Source organism: Phaseolus vulgaris, chromosome 8 (genome assembly GCF_051622355.1).
Source record: "Phaseolus vulgaris cultivar YP4 chromosome 8, ASM5162235v1, whole genome shotgun sequence".
In the NCBI taxonomy this organism is placed as follows: Eukaryota; Viridiplantae; Streptophyta; class Magnoliopsida; order Fabales; family Fabaceae; genus Phaseolus; species Phaseolus vulgaris.
The window spans coordinates 2,705,710-2,721,716 of record NC_143505.1 but is presented as its reverse complement, the minus strand read 5'-3'; the positions used below and the strand labels follow the sequence as shown (position 1 = coordinate 2,721,716).

Here is a 16,007-nt window from a genome sequence, read left to right as displayed (position 1 = left end):
AATTGCAGTTGAGAAATCGGTTCTCCCAAATGATTTCTCATCTTTGGACAGTAAAAGTGTCACTTTAAGAAATTATTTGGATAGTGGGATATTTATATAAGTATTTAATTAAAAAGATATATTTTAAAACTAAAGTCAGATAAATATAATATTACAATTTTAATATAGGGGATGTAGCTCAGATGGTAGAGCGCTCGCTTAGCATGCGAGAGGTACGGGGATCGATACCCCGCATCTCCATATTTGTATTTTTTTAAAAAAATCATGTTAGAATATTTTTTTTTTTTGGAAATTATGCTTTTTTAAAAAGAAAATAAATCTTATTGGTGTGCGAACGACGCCGTTGTATGGAAAATATGGCCGGTAGCCGAATTAAGGTTGATTTAATAGGAGGGTTCAAATCTCGAAACCGCATCGTGTCCGTAATTCTGCTTCCAAACTTCCAACTCCATCTGCTTCTAATGGTAGTGGTGTAGTATATTTCGATCCAAGGGTTTCCCAGGGTTTAACCCCAACCAAACCCTAAACCCTAAATTTCCCAATTTTTTCAATCTATATTCCGCTCTGTCTCTTTCTCTCTCTCTATATCTCATAATTGCGGACCCATACTCTCTCGCTTGTGCTCTCAGATCCAATCACCACCCTCTTATCACTGGTAAGTTTTTCTGCTCTTTTCCTTTTGTTTTTAATTTCCATTTATAGTGAATATTTATTCCCGATCCCTTCTCCCTTTTTATCGGTCGAGTTAGGGTTTTTGCTTAGTTAATAAATATTGTTAGTGGGAAACGCCAAAATTGTGATATTGACATTCAACTCAAGTACTGCGTAATCTGAGACTCGTTTTTTTTAATTGCGATTCTTCTCAGAAGTGAGTGGCGTTGTGGGGTGTGATTCTTGGTCGGTTTTGGGATGCTGAATAATAGTGATTTGGGGAATGTGTATTGTTGGGTTTTCAAGTGATATGAAGTGCTGAATATGAGCAATGGCGGTGGGAAGACTGGAAGACAGCTTGAGCAGCCCGGCACATGGAGGAGGAGGAAAGTGGGTGGTGGTGACGACTTTGCCAGGGCAATTGCGAAGATTGCGGTAGCGCAGGTGTGCGAAAGCGAGGGGTTTCAGGCTTTTCAGCAGTCGGCTCTGGACGCGTTGTCTGACGTTGTGGTTCGGTACATTTTGAACGTTGGGAAATCGGCGCATTGCCATGCTAATCTTTCAGGGAGAACTGAAAGCAATGCTTTTGATGTCATTCAAGGGTTGGAAGATATGGGATCAGTGCAGGGGTTTGCAGGTGCTTCTGAGGTGGATCATTGCCTTGAAAGTTCAGGTGTTATTAGGGAAATTTTTCATTTTGTTAATGAGGGTGAACCGGTTGTGTTTGCACATCCCATTCCTCGGTTTCCAGTTGTGAAGGAACGGGTGCTTAATCCTAGCTTTTTGCAAAAAGGAGAAGAACCTCCTGGCGATCATATTCCTGCTTGGTTGCCCGCCTTCCCTGATCCGCAAAATTCTTCACAGTCACCAGTGGTGAATGGAAGAGGTACAGAACCTCGTGCAGTAAAATTTGAGCAAGAAAGAGAAAATGGCAAGGGGGAGTGGCCTGTGTTGAATTTGAAGCAGCAGATGGTCTCAAATTTGTTTGAAAAGTCTGCCTTGGTTGACGTTGCAGACACTAAGGCAAAAAGAGTAGCAGCAGAAGGTAACCCATTCCTTGCTGCTCCTTTGAAAATTGAGGACAAGGAAATTGCTTCTGTTCCCCCTCCAGCCAAGTTTTTTAATGATGTAGTTCTTGATAATCCTGTTGTGGAAAATTTCGTTCAAAGTGAACCAATTTCAGCATTGGAGACATTTGCTCCCGCAATTGAAGCAATGAAAAACACATGCTGTGATTCTAAGGAAGACCAGACAAAAAAATTTGTGAATGAGAAGCCTACTGTGCGTTTTAAGATTGGGATTAAAAACAAATTATTAGGAAGGTCCATTGGTTTTATCCCTCAAACAGAGGAGCATAACAAGACGTTGCCATGGTTTGCGATGGAAGATGAGAAGGATGACATGAAAAGGAGGGCTGAGAAAATTCTGAGGGAATCCTTGGAAAACCCAGATCAGCTTGTTCAGTTGTAAATTAGATTTTTCTTTCATTAGAATCTGTATACTTGATCAGGAGAATGTCAGGATAGCTAGTTCTGGGATATTCAAATCTTGGTAAATGTCTGATTGTGGGCATTATAGGATGGATGTTACTATTTTGCTCTGACATGTTCTCACTTTAACAATCTTTCAGGTATGTGCATGTCAATTGTTTGGTAGATCAATTTATGATTCTTTTTATTGTAGTCCTTTCCCACTGTATGATCTTATGCTAAGTATAGCATATAAAAACATCTCAACTTCTGACTTGTGGCAGTTACTCTGAATAGTGTACTCTGTACCCTTTTACTTCGTAGTCAGTGCTACATCCGCAACTAAATTTCCAAAAAGAATCACATTCCTTTATAGTTAACCAACATACTGGCGATAGCACTAAATCAATTCCCACTGTTTCAGATCACTTGTTATATTAACTAACAAATAAGAGAAGGATTCATTTAGTTAACAGTGACAGATAATCCTCCAGACATTTATCTGTAGTATTCTTATGAATAATAAAGTAGTACTAAAACCTCTTACCCACATATTATATTGTTCTTATTCAGCACCCTGCTGTTTCAAATCACGTGTTATATTAGCTATTAGTTGAGAGGACAATACATAAGATTAGTTTAATAGTTACTGATATTAATCCTCTGCACATTGTCATTGTAGCATGTTCATGTATAAACAAGTAGTATTTGAGCTTTATGCCTAAAATGTACAGAGAGAACTAATTGTTCTAGTATAGCTTTTGTGTTTTCCCTTTTCCTTCCTTATTAGCATTATCTGTGTATTTTCTTGGAAAGGCTACATTTTTCTTGTACTAAGAAATTGAGTTTTGCACTTCCGATTTATCTTCATTTTACATATTTTAATCCGTTTTTCCTTGTTTTAAATATAGTTATTCTTGAAGTATTGTTGCTATTTCTTTTGGATTTGCTTTTAATGCTGGACATCTATAAACCTAGCAATACGGAAAGTACTGACAATAGCATAAATAAGTGTAAAGTAGATTATAAGCTTGAGATGAATGATTGGGCTTACAAGAAAATTTTTGAGGTATGAAGATAGTCAGGTTAAAATAGTTGCTATTGAGGAGAATATGGCATGAATTTGCCTACGGTAGTTTCTATTTGATCATGTGAGAAGATCGAGAAAGGCTTTCCAAGTGAGAAAAAAAGGATAAAACAGAAGATACTTCAACTAAAATGGTACAAGGAGACCCAGTAACTTAGAAGAAATCATTAAAAATACTTCTATCAAAGTGAGTTTATTGAAATTTGGTTCTGGATAGCCCACTGACATTTTTGCTTCATGCTTCTAACTTCATCTAATGTTTTATCAAGCTCTCCTGGATAAGCCATGGCTGTCATATAGTTGTCATTGTTTGTTTCATCTTAATGCTTTGCTGGTGATTTTCAGTTGGGATATGTGTTACGCTTCAAAGGCTTTTAAATTTCGGTGCACTGTTCTTAAACTGTAGAACTTACACGATGCAATTTTACTGGTATCTTCGACTTCTGCTTTATATTATGCAAGTATGTTTTTAATTTATTGTTCATAAGCTTACTTTGTGCTACATATTCCTGGCTTTTTTATCAGAGTTTATGGCCCTTTTTTACAATTTTTTTATTAAAATATTTTCATTTTAGATAACTAGTGGACCTGAAATGCATGTTGAGCTCCAATCCTTTGACGTAGACATGTAAATGCTTATCCCATTTGTTCGTACTAAGCCTTGTCTTTTTTTCCGCATATCATTTGGAACGATGTGAATTGTCTATATGTAGGATCTTGTCTGTTGGATTGTTCGTTCTACATTTTGGAATTAAGGTTGGACATCAACAAACAACCCCATCTTCCCCTGGTTCTTTTTTCCACCACTTCTCATCGCTCTGGAATAATTCCAAATACTTTTCTTACAATATCTTCTTGCAAATCTTGCTATTTGTTTTGTGGTAAGTAATATATACATTATTGGAATGAGAGCAATATTCAATGCGGGTTCGTCAAATTTTTGTCCCGTAAATCTATGAATGTGGAGACTTATAAATGTGTAGACAACACTTCTATGGCTTACAAGTGGTACGTTTTATTCTCGAGTTTATTGGATAGCTGCACTATCTTGGCATGGATGCAAATTTAGGGTTGAAAAATGAGTGTCTGTTCAATTCGAGTCCAATTTTATACAAATATTTTTTCAGCTTATAGTTTGACTTGATTTATGGTTGCAAACAGTTTGACATGTGTGTCATTCAAGTGTTAAATCAGTCGAATTATAGTTAACTTAAGTTTAACATATTTAGTTCATAAATCAATTTCATCAGGCTAATTAACAAGTTCAGTTTTAAATTAATATCTTAGTTGGTTCAATTAGTTATTATCACACCAAAATGCAATTATATGAAAATGATTGTGTTGTGGATGTACGTTTTTTCTCTTCTTTGTGATGTTGGTAAGTACTGTACAAAACTAAAATTAATGGACAGACATTTTTGGTTTAGATTACTCCAATTTTTGTCTCAGATGACTCACATGACTTAAACGTTCCAACCCAACAAGATTCATTTTACTAAATTTATTACAACAGTTTTTGTCATTTTATTTAATGTACAGGTATGGTAGTGATGATTGTGTTAAATGCTCATAAAGCAAATGAATTGTCACAATAAAAGAACCAGCTCATCTTGAAGCTATGGTTGTTAATTGAGAAATGAAACCATTTAAGATTTCGTATAATTGGGGGACCTTGTTAAGTTAGAAACAAGACTTTAAGGAAAAAGTAGAAACATAAGAAAGAGGACTCAAATTACTCTTCTTTTCAGGACTCGATTTTGAAAAAAAAATTGATTTTATGTATCTTTCTCTTTTAATCGAGAAAAGTAGCAAATATTATTTTAAAGTTTAAAAATGAAAGACATAATTTCTTTTTTCAAAATTTTTATTCCTAGTCGTCTAACTTTTAATAAATATATTCATTTATTATGTCAATTTGGTTAATGTCATTTTCAGATATTTAAATAAGATCTCGTGTTCATATTTTGTGTAAGGAGAGTAAAAATCAAAAGTAGCTAAATAGGTTTTTTGATGCAGATTAACTATTTTATAGCAATGTTATGGTGACACGAAATAAAAAAACTCCCAAAAACAAATCAAAGTTTTAAATGCAACATAGTTCATATAGATCAAATGTAGTTATTTTGAACAGACTACTAATTATTGTAGAAAAAAAAGACACTTAAAAAGGAATCAAAGTTGTAAGTAAAATAGACTTCTTATAGATCAAATATGGCTATTTTGTTTCACAATTGATTGTCTATTATTCTCACTATTCTCGTTTATAAGAAAAGAAGACATTTTTTTTTTCTCAAATACTATAAACAAATTTTACTCTAAGCACTAGAATTGTTGGACGAAACTCTATTAAATTTCCACCACAAAATTTATAATTAGAGTGGACAATTTTTTTTTGTTTTTTTTTTTCACATTAATAATAAAGACTTTTGGAAAAAAAATATTAGGAGGTTATAGTAAAATTAACAGATATTATTAATACCTGTGAATTTAGTTTTTTATATATAAAAAAGGAGAGGGTATCAAATTTATCTAATAAAGTTATTAGCCACTTTAACATATAGTTAATCACTTTAAGATAAAATTAACCACAATTAGATAAAAAAATCTCCATTTCTATAATTTTTAAAATGAATACTAAAACCAATAAAGGACAAGTGGTTACTAAATCACATTATAAAATTGTTTTGTATAACATCTTTTTTTCTTATTTAAATTAATAAGTGAAGACTTTACACCACTATGCCTTCTCTTCTTGTTTTATAAGGATTCAGATTGGATTTAAAAAGATTTATATGTAACACACTGATATAGGTTTATCTACATTTCTTCATGTATTTATGAACGTTGACTGCATAAAAACATGAAGAAAGACATAAAAGTGAAACAATTGAAACAAAACAATTGAAACTGCCAATTAAGCAGTTTATTACTGATCAAACTATATATCATGTTTAGCTAGATTAGAAAGGTGCAATATGAAAGACTACAACTAGATATATTCTCTTTTACCCTCAAACTTTTTAGCTAAAATTCCTACTTCAAAAACACTAGTTGCCTGCAATGTGTACCAGAATGGCTTGCTACTTCACCTCTCACTACCTCCGTTATCAAATCTTTAAAGATCAAACGTTCAATATCCAACACAATATTTGGTATCTCAGTGCAGCAGTTACTCCAAATTGCATGCTGATGCTTCAAATTCTCATCCTCACCACCTAAACTGACACCATTTTTAGGTTGCAACTGTTCAATTTCTGTGCACAGCTCATCCAAAAGCTGCTGCCCTTTTGGTGTTGTGCCTGCGAACCCATTTGGTTGGCACCCCAATGCAGAAGAACTAACTAATATCAGCTTTTGAACTAAAATGTCGTTGACAACATCAAATATGAGTTTTCTTTGCATCTGCTCAGACTTTTTAAACCTGGCAACCTTCTTGGCATTATCTTCAATGAAATGTCTCTTTGTCTTCACTTGTTCAAGTGCATAGAACAACTTTGGATTAATCAACTGACCTGGCGAATGAAATATTTGGCTAGAGCTGTGGCCACTGAGCAGACCTGATGCTAACAGTATTTCTGTTATATACTTATGGTCAGGATGCTTAGTGGTATTGAAGATGAATTTCTCTTCAATCCAGTCAATATCTTGAAGTATATCCACTGAATTCTCTTCACTATCATCATCAGTGCTTTGAGCTTCACCTACAGCAGAAAATTTGATGAAAACCAAAATGTAACGCAGAATTCTTCTCTGTATTAATTTTATAATACTAGCATGTGTGTGAGAAGTGATACAAGTTACTTGAAACTGATAAATGAATTTAGATTTTCCATGATTCAATCTTTGTTGCTTACCTAAATATTTTGAGATGTCTGGTTTCTTTTTCACTGGAGATGGTGGGTCATCTCTATAGAAAGCAGCATCAAGAACAGACACGGGACTTGGTTGTTCCGCAGTAACCATTGTCTCAGCCTTCCTCATCTCTTCAAATGCATTCTGATCAACAAAAGAATGTTTAACCAATTGATTTAGTTGCAAAAATGTTTATATGCAAGGAAGAAATACTTACATTTTGATTCATGCAACTCAGCTGGATGGAGGAGCTAATGATCTTTCCAGTTTGATCAATTCGTATGACTTCAATCTCACTATGACGGGCCAAGCTGCTTTTGTCTTCGAAGTCCGGAATTACATTAACACGGTGCTTAAAATCCCTCCAATTACTACTGATCTCGCTGAAACGTTCATTTATCTGCTGCAAACTGGAGAACTCATGTCTTGGTGTTGTACTTGGAGAAGACAATTCCACATGTTGCCTATTGTGCTCTCTTCTGTTAATGCAGGAATCTGATGATGGACTAGTTGGTTGTGAACACCTCTCCAGACCAAACTTCTTTTGTAATCTGGGGCTCCCAGTCACAGTTGTATAACCAGAATTGGTGGTGCATTCTCCAGTGCTGTCCTCAGAAACTTTCAAGGATTGCATCAGTTTTGAAGTTCTCGTGTTTTTGTGTGATGGACGAACCGGTTGGCCAAAAGGATCCTTGATATTTTTTGTTGGACTTATGCCTTTAGCACAATGCTTGTCAACCAATCTTCCATTTGTTGGATTACTAGGGGAACACTTGCTGAGACCAGATTTACCATGAACTGATAATTCTGTAGGAGAAGAAGGACTATTGACTTTTCTAGTAACTTTCGCAGGTTTCATGATGACAATTGGCAATTTACTACCCCGTGTAGAATTTGACATCTCAACCGTGACAGATGAAAGGTTTTTCTGTCGTACTCGTGGGCTATGTAAGTTCGAGCTTTCATTGGAATTAGTACTATTCCTACTGTCAGATGGAGAATTCGAAGTCTGATCTCTAGCAATGTCTAACGAATCTTCACGTCTCTGCATTGCTTCAAGAATATGTTTAAGGGCTCTGAGATCCTTTCCAGACTTTTTGAACTCAAGTTCTGCCACCCTTTTCTCAATTTCCCCATATACTGTGAGAGAGGTCTTTGAGGCTTTTATATCAGATTCGCAACTCTTGGAAGTTTGAGAACTTTGGATTCCATCAGGTTGCCCCCAAGGAGTTGATTCTAATGCAAATCGTGAATATGGCTTCTCATTTGTGGTTGACTCAGCCTTTCTAAACTGAGGCAAGGTGAATTTTTGGTGGTTCTTATCTTCATCACTTGTGCTAGAGCAACTAGAAGTTCCAATTGGACTCCCACAAGTTCGTGTACGCTCCGGGAGTGCCTCAAGTCCCATCAACTTTGCTACAACACTGGAAGATCTTTTGGAAGTTTCTGGCTCTTGCAGCTGGTTAATCATTGTGCTAGAGTTCTTTGCATAACCTTTCTGCTGACCCTTCAACAGGTTGCGAGACTTGTTTCCTTCATTGGAACCTCTGTTGGAGCCCTGTCTGCTGTCCAAGGAAAGCCTTGGGAATTCCTTATGCTTTGTGGCAGATTTGAATGTTTCATCATAAGAGAGCCGTGGTGAGTCCCAAGTTGTTTTCTTGGACTTGGCAATAGTATGGAACGGTTCGCTTGCAACTGAAACTCCAGCATTCATAGATTTGTGTGACCGCAAAGGCCGGGGAGAGTCTATGAGTTTCAGGGTATTAGTATGACTCTTCTTTTCCCCTTCAGCCACAGTTTTCACAGACAATCCTTGAGCTTCTTTATGCATTGAGTCTTTGACAATATGATGGAAATGGGATTGTTGGCGCGAGGTATCAAGTTGCTTCTTTGCTACTTTTGATTTTGTGTTTTCAGGGATTCTTGTTTGATTTCTTGATGATGATTGCATCTGAATTGTTCTGTTAAACTCAAGGGATGACATGCTAGATGAACAAGAGGATGAAGACAAAGAAGTTATGGATGATTCTGTGGAGAATTGTTGCTTTTCTCTACCACTCTTCAGATTCTTTGCCTGCACCGATACAAACTTTTAACTGATTTTTTCTAAAATTCTCCAAAAGAACCAGTCTACTGCTATCTTACCTTAGTTTTCAGCATTGCACCATTGAGCTCTTTAATTCCATAACTGCTATCACCTGAGAAGAGAAGAAAGTTTTACTTAGAAGTTAGTTCGAAGTACAATCGAATATCTTTGTCAAAGGTTAAGTTTTCCTAAATCCTTTTTCCAACATGCTGAAGCTCCACAAGTCACAAATCAATGATACAACTTTTAAGGATTTGAGTTCAGCATAAATCTGGAAGTTGAGTGAGAAACAAAGGATGTTGAGACACAAATGTTTCAAGAATGCAAGGAAAATTCAAAAGACAGAATGATGTTCTACTTGGGAGATTTTGAAGCAACTTCAAGCACCCATGTTGCATTAAATGAGGAAAATGAAATAGTTCTATTTATTCTACAATGTATCGCTCTAAAAAAATATTTTTCTACATATATAATGAACAACACTGTTTGAACATATATTAGAAATTTTTCATATAAATTTTCAAGTTTCGTATAGTGAGCATCTTCCATCTTAGACTTCAAACCGGGAAAAGTCAGATTCTTATATTGGAATGGGTTATGTAAATTACAGAAACTACAGAGGAAATATGTAAACAAAGAACATATTTTTGAAAAGCAAACGAAAGAAAACTTCAGCTCCAAAATTTAATTACAGTTACTTGCATTATCAAACCTAAAATTGTCCAGTAAATTTATATATTCAAAAGAAGATGAAATATAAGAAGTTTTCACCAACATGTGATTTTCTTAGATCGGCAACCAAATAAATCCAATTTAAAGACTAGGAAACAGGATGAAAAACCAGAATAACTTAAGTTGAAACCACTAAATAAAAAAACTTTAACTACCCCTCAAAAGCCAAAATCAAAATGAAGAAAATAAATTAAAAAAAAACTCTGTGCGAGGACAGGTTCCTGACAGATTGAAATAGGTTAATTGTTTCTGAACATTAATGTAGGAGAAAGAGAATTCTAATAAAAAAATATATCGGTAATGCATACAACAAATTTCAACATATACTCCGGACACGTCTAGAAGCAATTGAATCGGTAAACCTGCAAAATTTCTCCATCTCGATATATGAGATTTCAGAGAAATTTTGTACGTACACCTAACATTTTCCATGTTATTAAAAAAATGTATTTCTTTGCTTAACCATTTTCCTTAATTTTAATATGCATGTCAATCCATTTTCTCTACCCCCAACATCAAAACATTAAAATAAAAAAAGTACTAACACCCAAGTTGATAAATTTGTCTGCAACATGAAGGTTTTTTCAGTGTTTATAAGTTTATCACGGTAGTTGCATCAATTGTATTTTTGCAAATTTTCATGAAACGTGGGGAAAACCTCGTTAAAACCTTATATTTCAAAACTGGAACAGAAATAAGTATATTACAGAATACCTGAAGTAGGCCTGTGCTGAATGTAGGTGGCAGAGCGTTGGCCTGTGAGGAAACGGTGGCGGTCAAAGAGCTGAAAAAATCCTGTTATGCACCCAATTTGCTTCTGCAAATCTGGGTTTTCATCCTTCAAGGATTTCAAAGCCTTTCCAGACATTTTTGCTTTCTCAACCTTGAACCTTGCAGACTCCACAAGGGTTATTTATGTTAAGTAGCAGCAGCAACCATGTCCCTAAGAAGAGAGAGATCTTGTGCTTCTAAATTCAGTGGAGGCAGAAGGATTTGAATTGTGAAGGTGACTCAGCCAGCACAAGACCTGACCCATAAGAGTTTAAAGCTTCAGAACAAGATATAGTGACAAGAATTTGCATATTATATGGTGAAATATGAAGAGTTGGTCGTGCAAATTTGATGTAGAGTTGGTTTTGTGTGTTACATGTGTGTGCATGTGTACAAAAGAGTGGACAGAATGAAAGGGAGAAGAAGAATGAGAATATTATCTGCTGCAGAAACAGATGGAACAAAAGAGAAGTGGAAACAAAGGAATCACAAAGTGCTACCGCTAACATCCACCTTATAGTGACTAACAATGCAGAAAGTGAAGAAAATTGAGGCACCCAAGAAGAGAGATGTTTTGTTAATTTTCTCTGGGTTCTCCCACAGAATAAAAGGATTGCTTTTGTTTTTTGTTATCTCAGCAGGTGCAGAAGCCAGAGTGTGGTGTGTTGTGTTGCGTTGTGTTGGGTGAGAGAGGCGTTGTAATTATTATATATGTGAAACAAATGTTGAAAAACAGGTTGCTTAGAATATAATATAAGAAGTAGAGACAACCTTTTAATTACATTACGTAAGAGAGAGGAGAAATGGGTGGAATTTGGGGTATCAAAATCTGAGTGCCTCAAAGAGAGAGAAACTCTTTCATACTTCAAGAAAAATACTCAATTCCTAACTTATTTTGGAGGAATTTAGTGTATAATCTGCTATTATTATATATGCTCATCATTATGTATAGTTTAACGTTATTTATAGCTCATTTTTATTAACTATTTACAAATTTAAAGGGTCAAAATTAAGAAAATGCTTATTTATTAAGAAAGTCAATAATAATTTATAATTAAATTTCTTTTTTAATATAAAGATTTGATCAGTTTTATTATGTAGGAGTAATTTCTATAAAAAGTATGAATAATCCCATAGAATGTTTTGTTTCATTGATAAAGTTGAAATGTGGGATTTTAGAGAAGAAAAATGAATGGTATAATTTAAAATTGATAGTTGCATGTATATAATAAAGTTTTGATTTATTGATAAAGAAAGAGGAAGGGTAAGTGGGAAAGAGGTGTGTGAATGTGTGGGACAGGTTAATGAGGTCTGGTCTTTGGTCATTTCCTACCACTTCCATGTGGACAAAACAACGTGGGTGGGACTGTGCCTTCAACCTCTCTCCATGACCATGTGGAGTTTGTCAGACACAAAGAAAAAATAATCTGTACAAAGTAAGGAAGTGGATTTTGTACCAAAGAGAAAAAGAAAATTTAAAGAACAAAAAAGTGAATACAGATATTCAGTGAAAGCCTGCAGGATCTAAAGCCCTTGCTCAACCATTCCCATACACACATATCCCACTTTTCACCAAATTGCCCTTCATCCCTTCTCACCTTTTTCTCCATACTTGGGACCTGCCCTCTAAATGGATCCCATATCCTCTTTATTCACTTTCCCATCCAAAATGCAAAACACCCTTAAACTTTTTGTTTTGCAGACCCAAGTATTTATTACATGAATGTCAGTCAGTCACATACACATTTTTACCTCAGTGCTTTGCACTTGCAAGGCACAAATGGTGACATAAATGAATATGTCTACATTGAATTCTCTGAAAGGGTCGTCACATGTTTAACCTAACACATCACACATGCATCTTGGTGAAAATGGTAATTGAAGAAAGTTATTTTTTTTAGGAGATGGGTCATTGTTATTATTCAATCTGTTGCATTTGCTAACCTAGAAAGTAACAAGAGTGGCCACTCTCAGTGCAATGTGGTGGGTTAGGTGCTTTTTAGTTGATACATTTCAGCACAAATGTGGTCCTGCCCAATGTGTGTCACAAATACTATCATGCAAAGCTAGACAGTTACGAAGTCTAGGAATGTGTTTGGACCATTAGCATTTCCAGAACAATGAATATGGGAGATTAGGATAAAATCTTGAGCAAGTCCTTTTTGAAACTCTGTAGTGTTTCCGCCGCAAAGTTTTGGTGTGTTGCTGCCACATTGCTGATAGGAGGACCACGTTGTTAGTGCATCATCACTGTCATTGGTACTGCATGAGTTAGACTTCACTCAGCTATCTGCATTTTTTCTTTTCATCAAATAAAAAGCATTTGGTCAAGCTGCACCTATTAGGTTAAAGAAGAGTACTAGTTAACAAATACTTGAAACAGCTGATTCGGATCTTTTTCTGTGCTTTCATTAACTCTTTCCCTTCTCAAACCACTACAAACTTGAGCTAATTCATCATTATAAATACATCTTTTTAAACTTTAGTTATTTCATTTAACTTTAGCTAGTTCCTTGATATATTACCATTATTATTCAAATCATGCATTGCAATTCACAAACCACATCTTCAATGATACTTTATTCAGTGAAACTAATATGAATGACATAGATTTCATCACTTATCTATGAACATGTTTTCTTTGATTAGATGAAAAAAATATATTCCTGAACCTACTGCTAGAATTAAAAAAAAAATCTTGGTAAAGAAATAGTTGAAACAGGTTACTGAGATTGTTTGTTTTCTGAAAGTAGTACACAGACTTAAATTTTCTTCCCTATGATGCTAAAGAAAACTAGTAGAAACAGGAAAAAGAAATAGGTCCAATGCTGAAAGAATCAATCCCTACACTAACATGGATTGAAGCACCATCATGGAAATGCTAACGTGTGATTATCCTTCATCACGATCTAAATGTGGGAAATACCACCCATCACTGTCTAAACTCATTAGCATCTCAAATGTTACGTCTTTTCTTCACTTTACTTAAAATAAAACTGGCATTAAGTGACTCATATATATACCTAACCTAAAATAAATGCATAAATATATATCAACCATAGTTATTATATGGTAGGAATGCCATATATTGAAGAAAATACAAAATGATCTTTATAAAGGATTGAGAGATTGTATATATATACAAATACTAGATTTGAATATCTATAATGTAAGAGATTACGTAACAACCTGCAGTTAGAGCATATATATATATATATATATATATATATATATAAAACCTTCTTTCACATGCATCCAAGAAAATAGTATATGGTTTACATGTGCAATATGCCTTATAATAATGTAAGATACGTCCTATGCTTCACAACACAGTTGTACAATCGATGCTTCTGATATGTTGATACATCAATGTCTTATTCCTTTCAAAACTTCAGAATTTGAATAGAATGTAGTTTTATCATGAATTCTATTATTGATTCTTGTATTATTTTTAAAATTGGGTTATTTTTAATTAGTAGATATATAAAATAAAAGCTCTTACAATTAGAAGATATATATATACAACTTAAACTCTATTATTAACTTAACCAAGGACAATAATTGGAATGATTGTACAAATCAGCAAGGCTAACTTTAAACATCCACGATCTCTGGTCTTTATTTATTAGATTTCGAATTATAGGTACGGGAATACAAATACAAAAGATATTAATTATCATATTAAGCACTTGTGCGTTGCTAATGGTAGAAGTTTTTGTCTTATAAAACAATACGTGCTGATTAATTTTAATTATGAGGGAGATTTTAAGTAGGCAAGTTAGTTAATTAAGTGAATTACACACAAAGTTGTGTCAGAAATTTAATATACAAGTTAAAACAAATACTAAGAAACTCATTAAAAATGATTTAAAGTGTTTATAAAATACTTTTATAAGTCTACACATAGTTTTTGTTAATCGTTTCAAACGTCGAATAATTAGGTGTGTTTAGGTGAGTACATGTGATTTCGAAGTGAATTGATTTTGAATGTTTAATTTTTTTTATGAAAATTTTACAACTAAGTTGATAGTACACTAAAAAAAATCATTAAATAGAAATTAATTTTAGATATCAAAATAATTAGTCACTATTTAATTAAATTAGAGACTATTTTATAATCTAAACAAATTATTTGTATTTAAAGTAGTTTCTATTATTAATAAAAATTTATAAAATGGTTTTCAAATTGATATTTATCCATTAGCTACCAAAGTTTTAACTATTTACTATTTTATAAATTAGTCTCTATTAGTCTTTCAGAATCTTAATTTAGAATATAAAATATTAGTCGCTAAAACTTAGGTAACTAATTTAGATACAAATTTAGAAACTATTTTATAAATTTTTATTAAATAATAAAAATCACTTTAGATATGAATAATTTTGTAGTCTCTATATTAGTATCTAATTTAATTAATATAATGATTAATTATTTTTTTGTCTCTAAATTTAATTATTATTTAATTATTTTCTTATGATGAGTAGAATTTTATAAAAAGAGTTAATTAGCTCAAAAAAAATACTTAAAATTATTTCAACTCAACAATATGTAGAATCAAAATTGTATTTCAGTTTGAATAAAATATATAAATATTTATCTAAAGGATTATAGTAATTGATATTTAAACCTCATTTTAGATTATGTAAATCAAAATACACACCAATCAATGAGCTCCCCAATATAAGGTATAGTGTATTTGGACATCTTTATAGCTTTCCGAAATTCTGCATAGTATAGACATTATGATCACATTAATGCTTGAGCATCACAATGGTGCTTTTTCTATTTGTGCAAAAGTTTATTTGAGGTCTTCAAATTTTGTCTCTGAACTAAAAGTGCTACCTGAATATTCGTCTTACGTATGTAATGGTAAATTTTGGCTAAGAAATAGTGATAATGGAGGTGCATATATTGATCATTTTAGACCATTACTAGTTGCATCCACCTAATTAACCAGTTACCTATATGTTATAGGTTTTTGACCAAGAGGGTAACCACTACATATATGCTAAGTTCTCTGCACTCAGTGCTCTTCGTAAAGAACCATATGTTATATGTCCATGAATGGTATTGTCCTCTAAATTATAAATGCTACCATATTCATTTTATAGTATCTAACTTTGTTTTTGGCATTGTAAATTAAATATCAGAGCAAAATGTAGTTTTCCTTTAGAAGATTGAGTTGTCCAGAAAGAGTAATTTGCATAGTGATGATCATAATTTTGCAGGTACATAATCAAGGAGTAGCTTCTAGCTTAAACCAGAGATCTGCACACTGTATCTGTGAAAGCAATAAATGATAGTCTTTCACTGAAAATGCTAATGGAATTAATTTACAATCATGATATTTAGATACCA

General features: G+C 33.6%; 2 protein-coding genes and 1 non-coding gene across 3 annotated transcripts; 2 read left to right on the top strand and 1 right to left on the bottom strand.

Moving 5' to 3' along the window:
* Positions 1-167: 167 nt before the first annotated feature.
* On the top strand, positions 168-240 carry TRNAA-AGC (transfer RNA alanine (anticodon AGC)). Its single transcript has one exon. It is a non-coding gene; the product is annotated as a tRNA-Ala (tRNA).
* Positions 241-321: 81 nt separating this feature from the next.
* LOC137824511 (transcription initiation factor TFIID subunit 8) lies at positions 322-2,333 on the top strand. Its single transcript, XM_068630177.2, has 2 exons — positions 322-655; positions 867-2,333. The coding sequence occupies exon 2, from the start codon at positions 976-978 to the stop codon at positions 2,119-2,121; it is 1,146 nt and encodes a 381-aa protein (XP_068486278.1). The 5' UTR covers positions 322-655; positions 867-975; the 3' UTR covers positions 2,122-2,333.
* Positions 2,334-6,094: 3,761 nt separating this feature from the next.
* LOC137825640 (protein LONGIFOLIA 1) lies at positions 6,095-11,396 on the bottom strand. Its single transcript, XM_068631366.2, has 6 exons — positions 11,162-11,396; positions 10,592-10,904; positions 9,205-9,257; positions 7,277-9,133; positions 7,062-7,203; positions 6,095-6,908 (listed from the first exon to the last, which is right to left on the bottom strand). The coding sequence occupies exons 2-6, from the start codon at positions 10,743-10,745 to the stop codon at positions 6,241-6,243; spliced, it is 2,874 nt and encodes a 957-aa protein (XP_068487467.2). The 5' UTR covers positions 10,746-10,904; positions 11,162-11,396; the 3' UTR covers positions 6,095-6,240.
* Between the last annotated feature and the right edge of the window lie 4,611 nt (positions 11,397-16,007).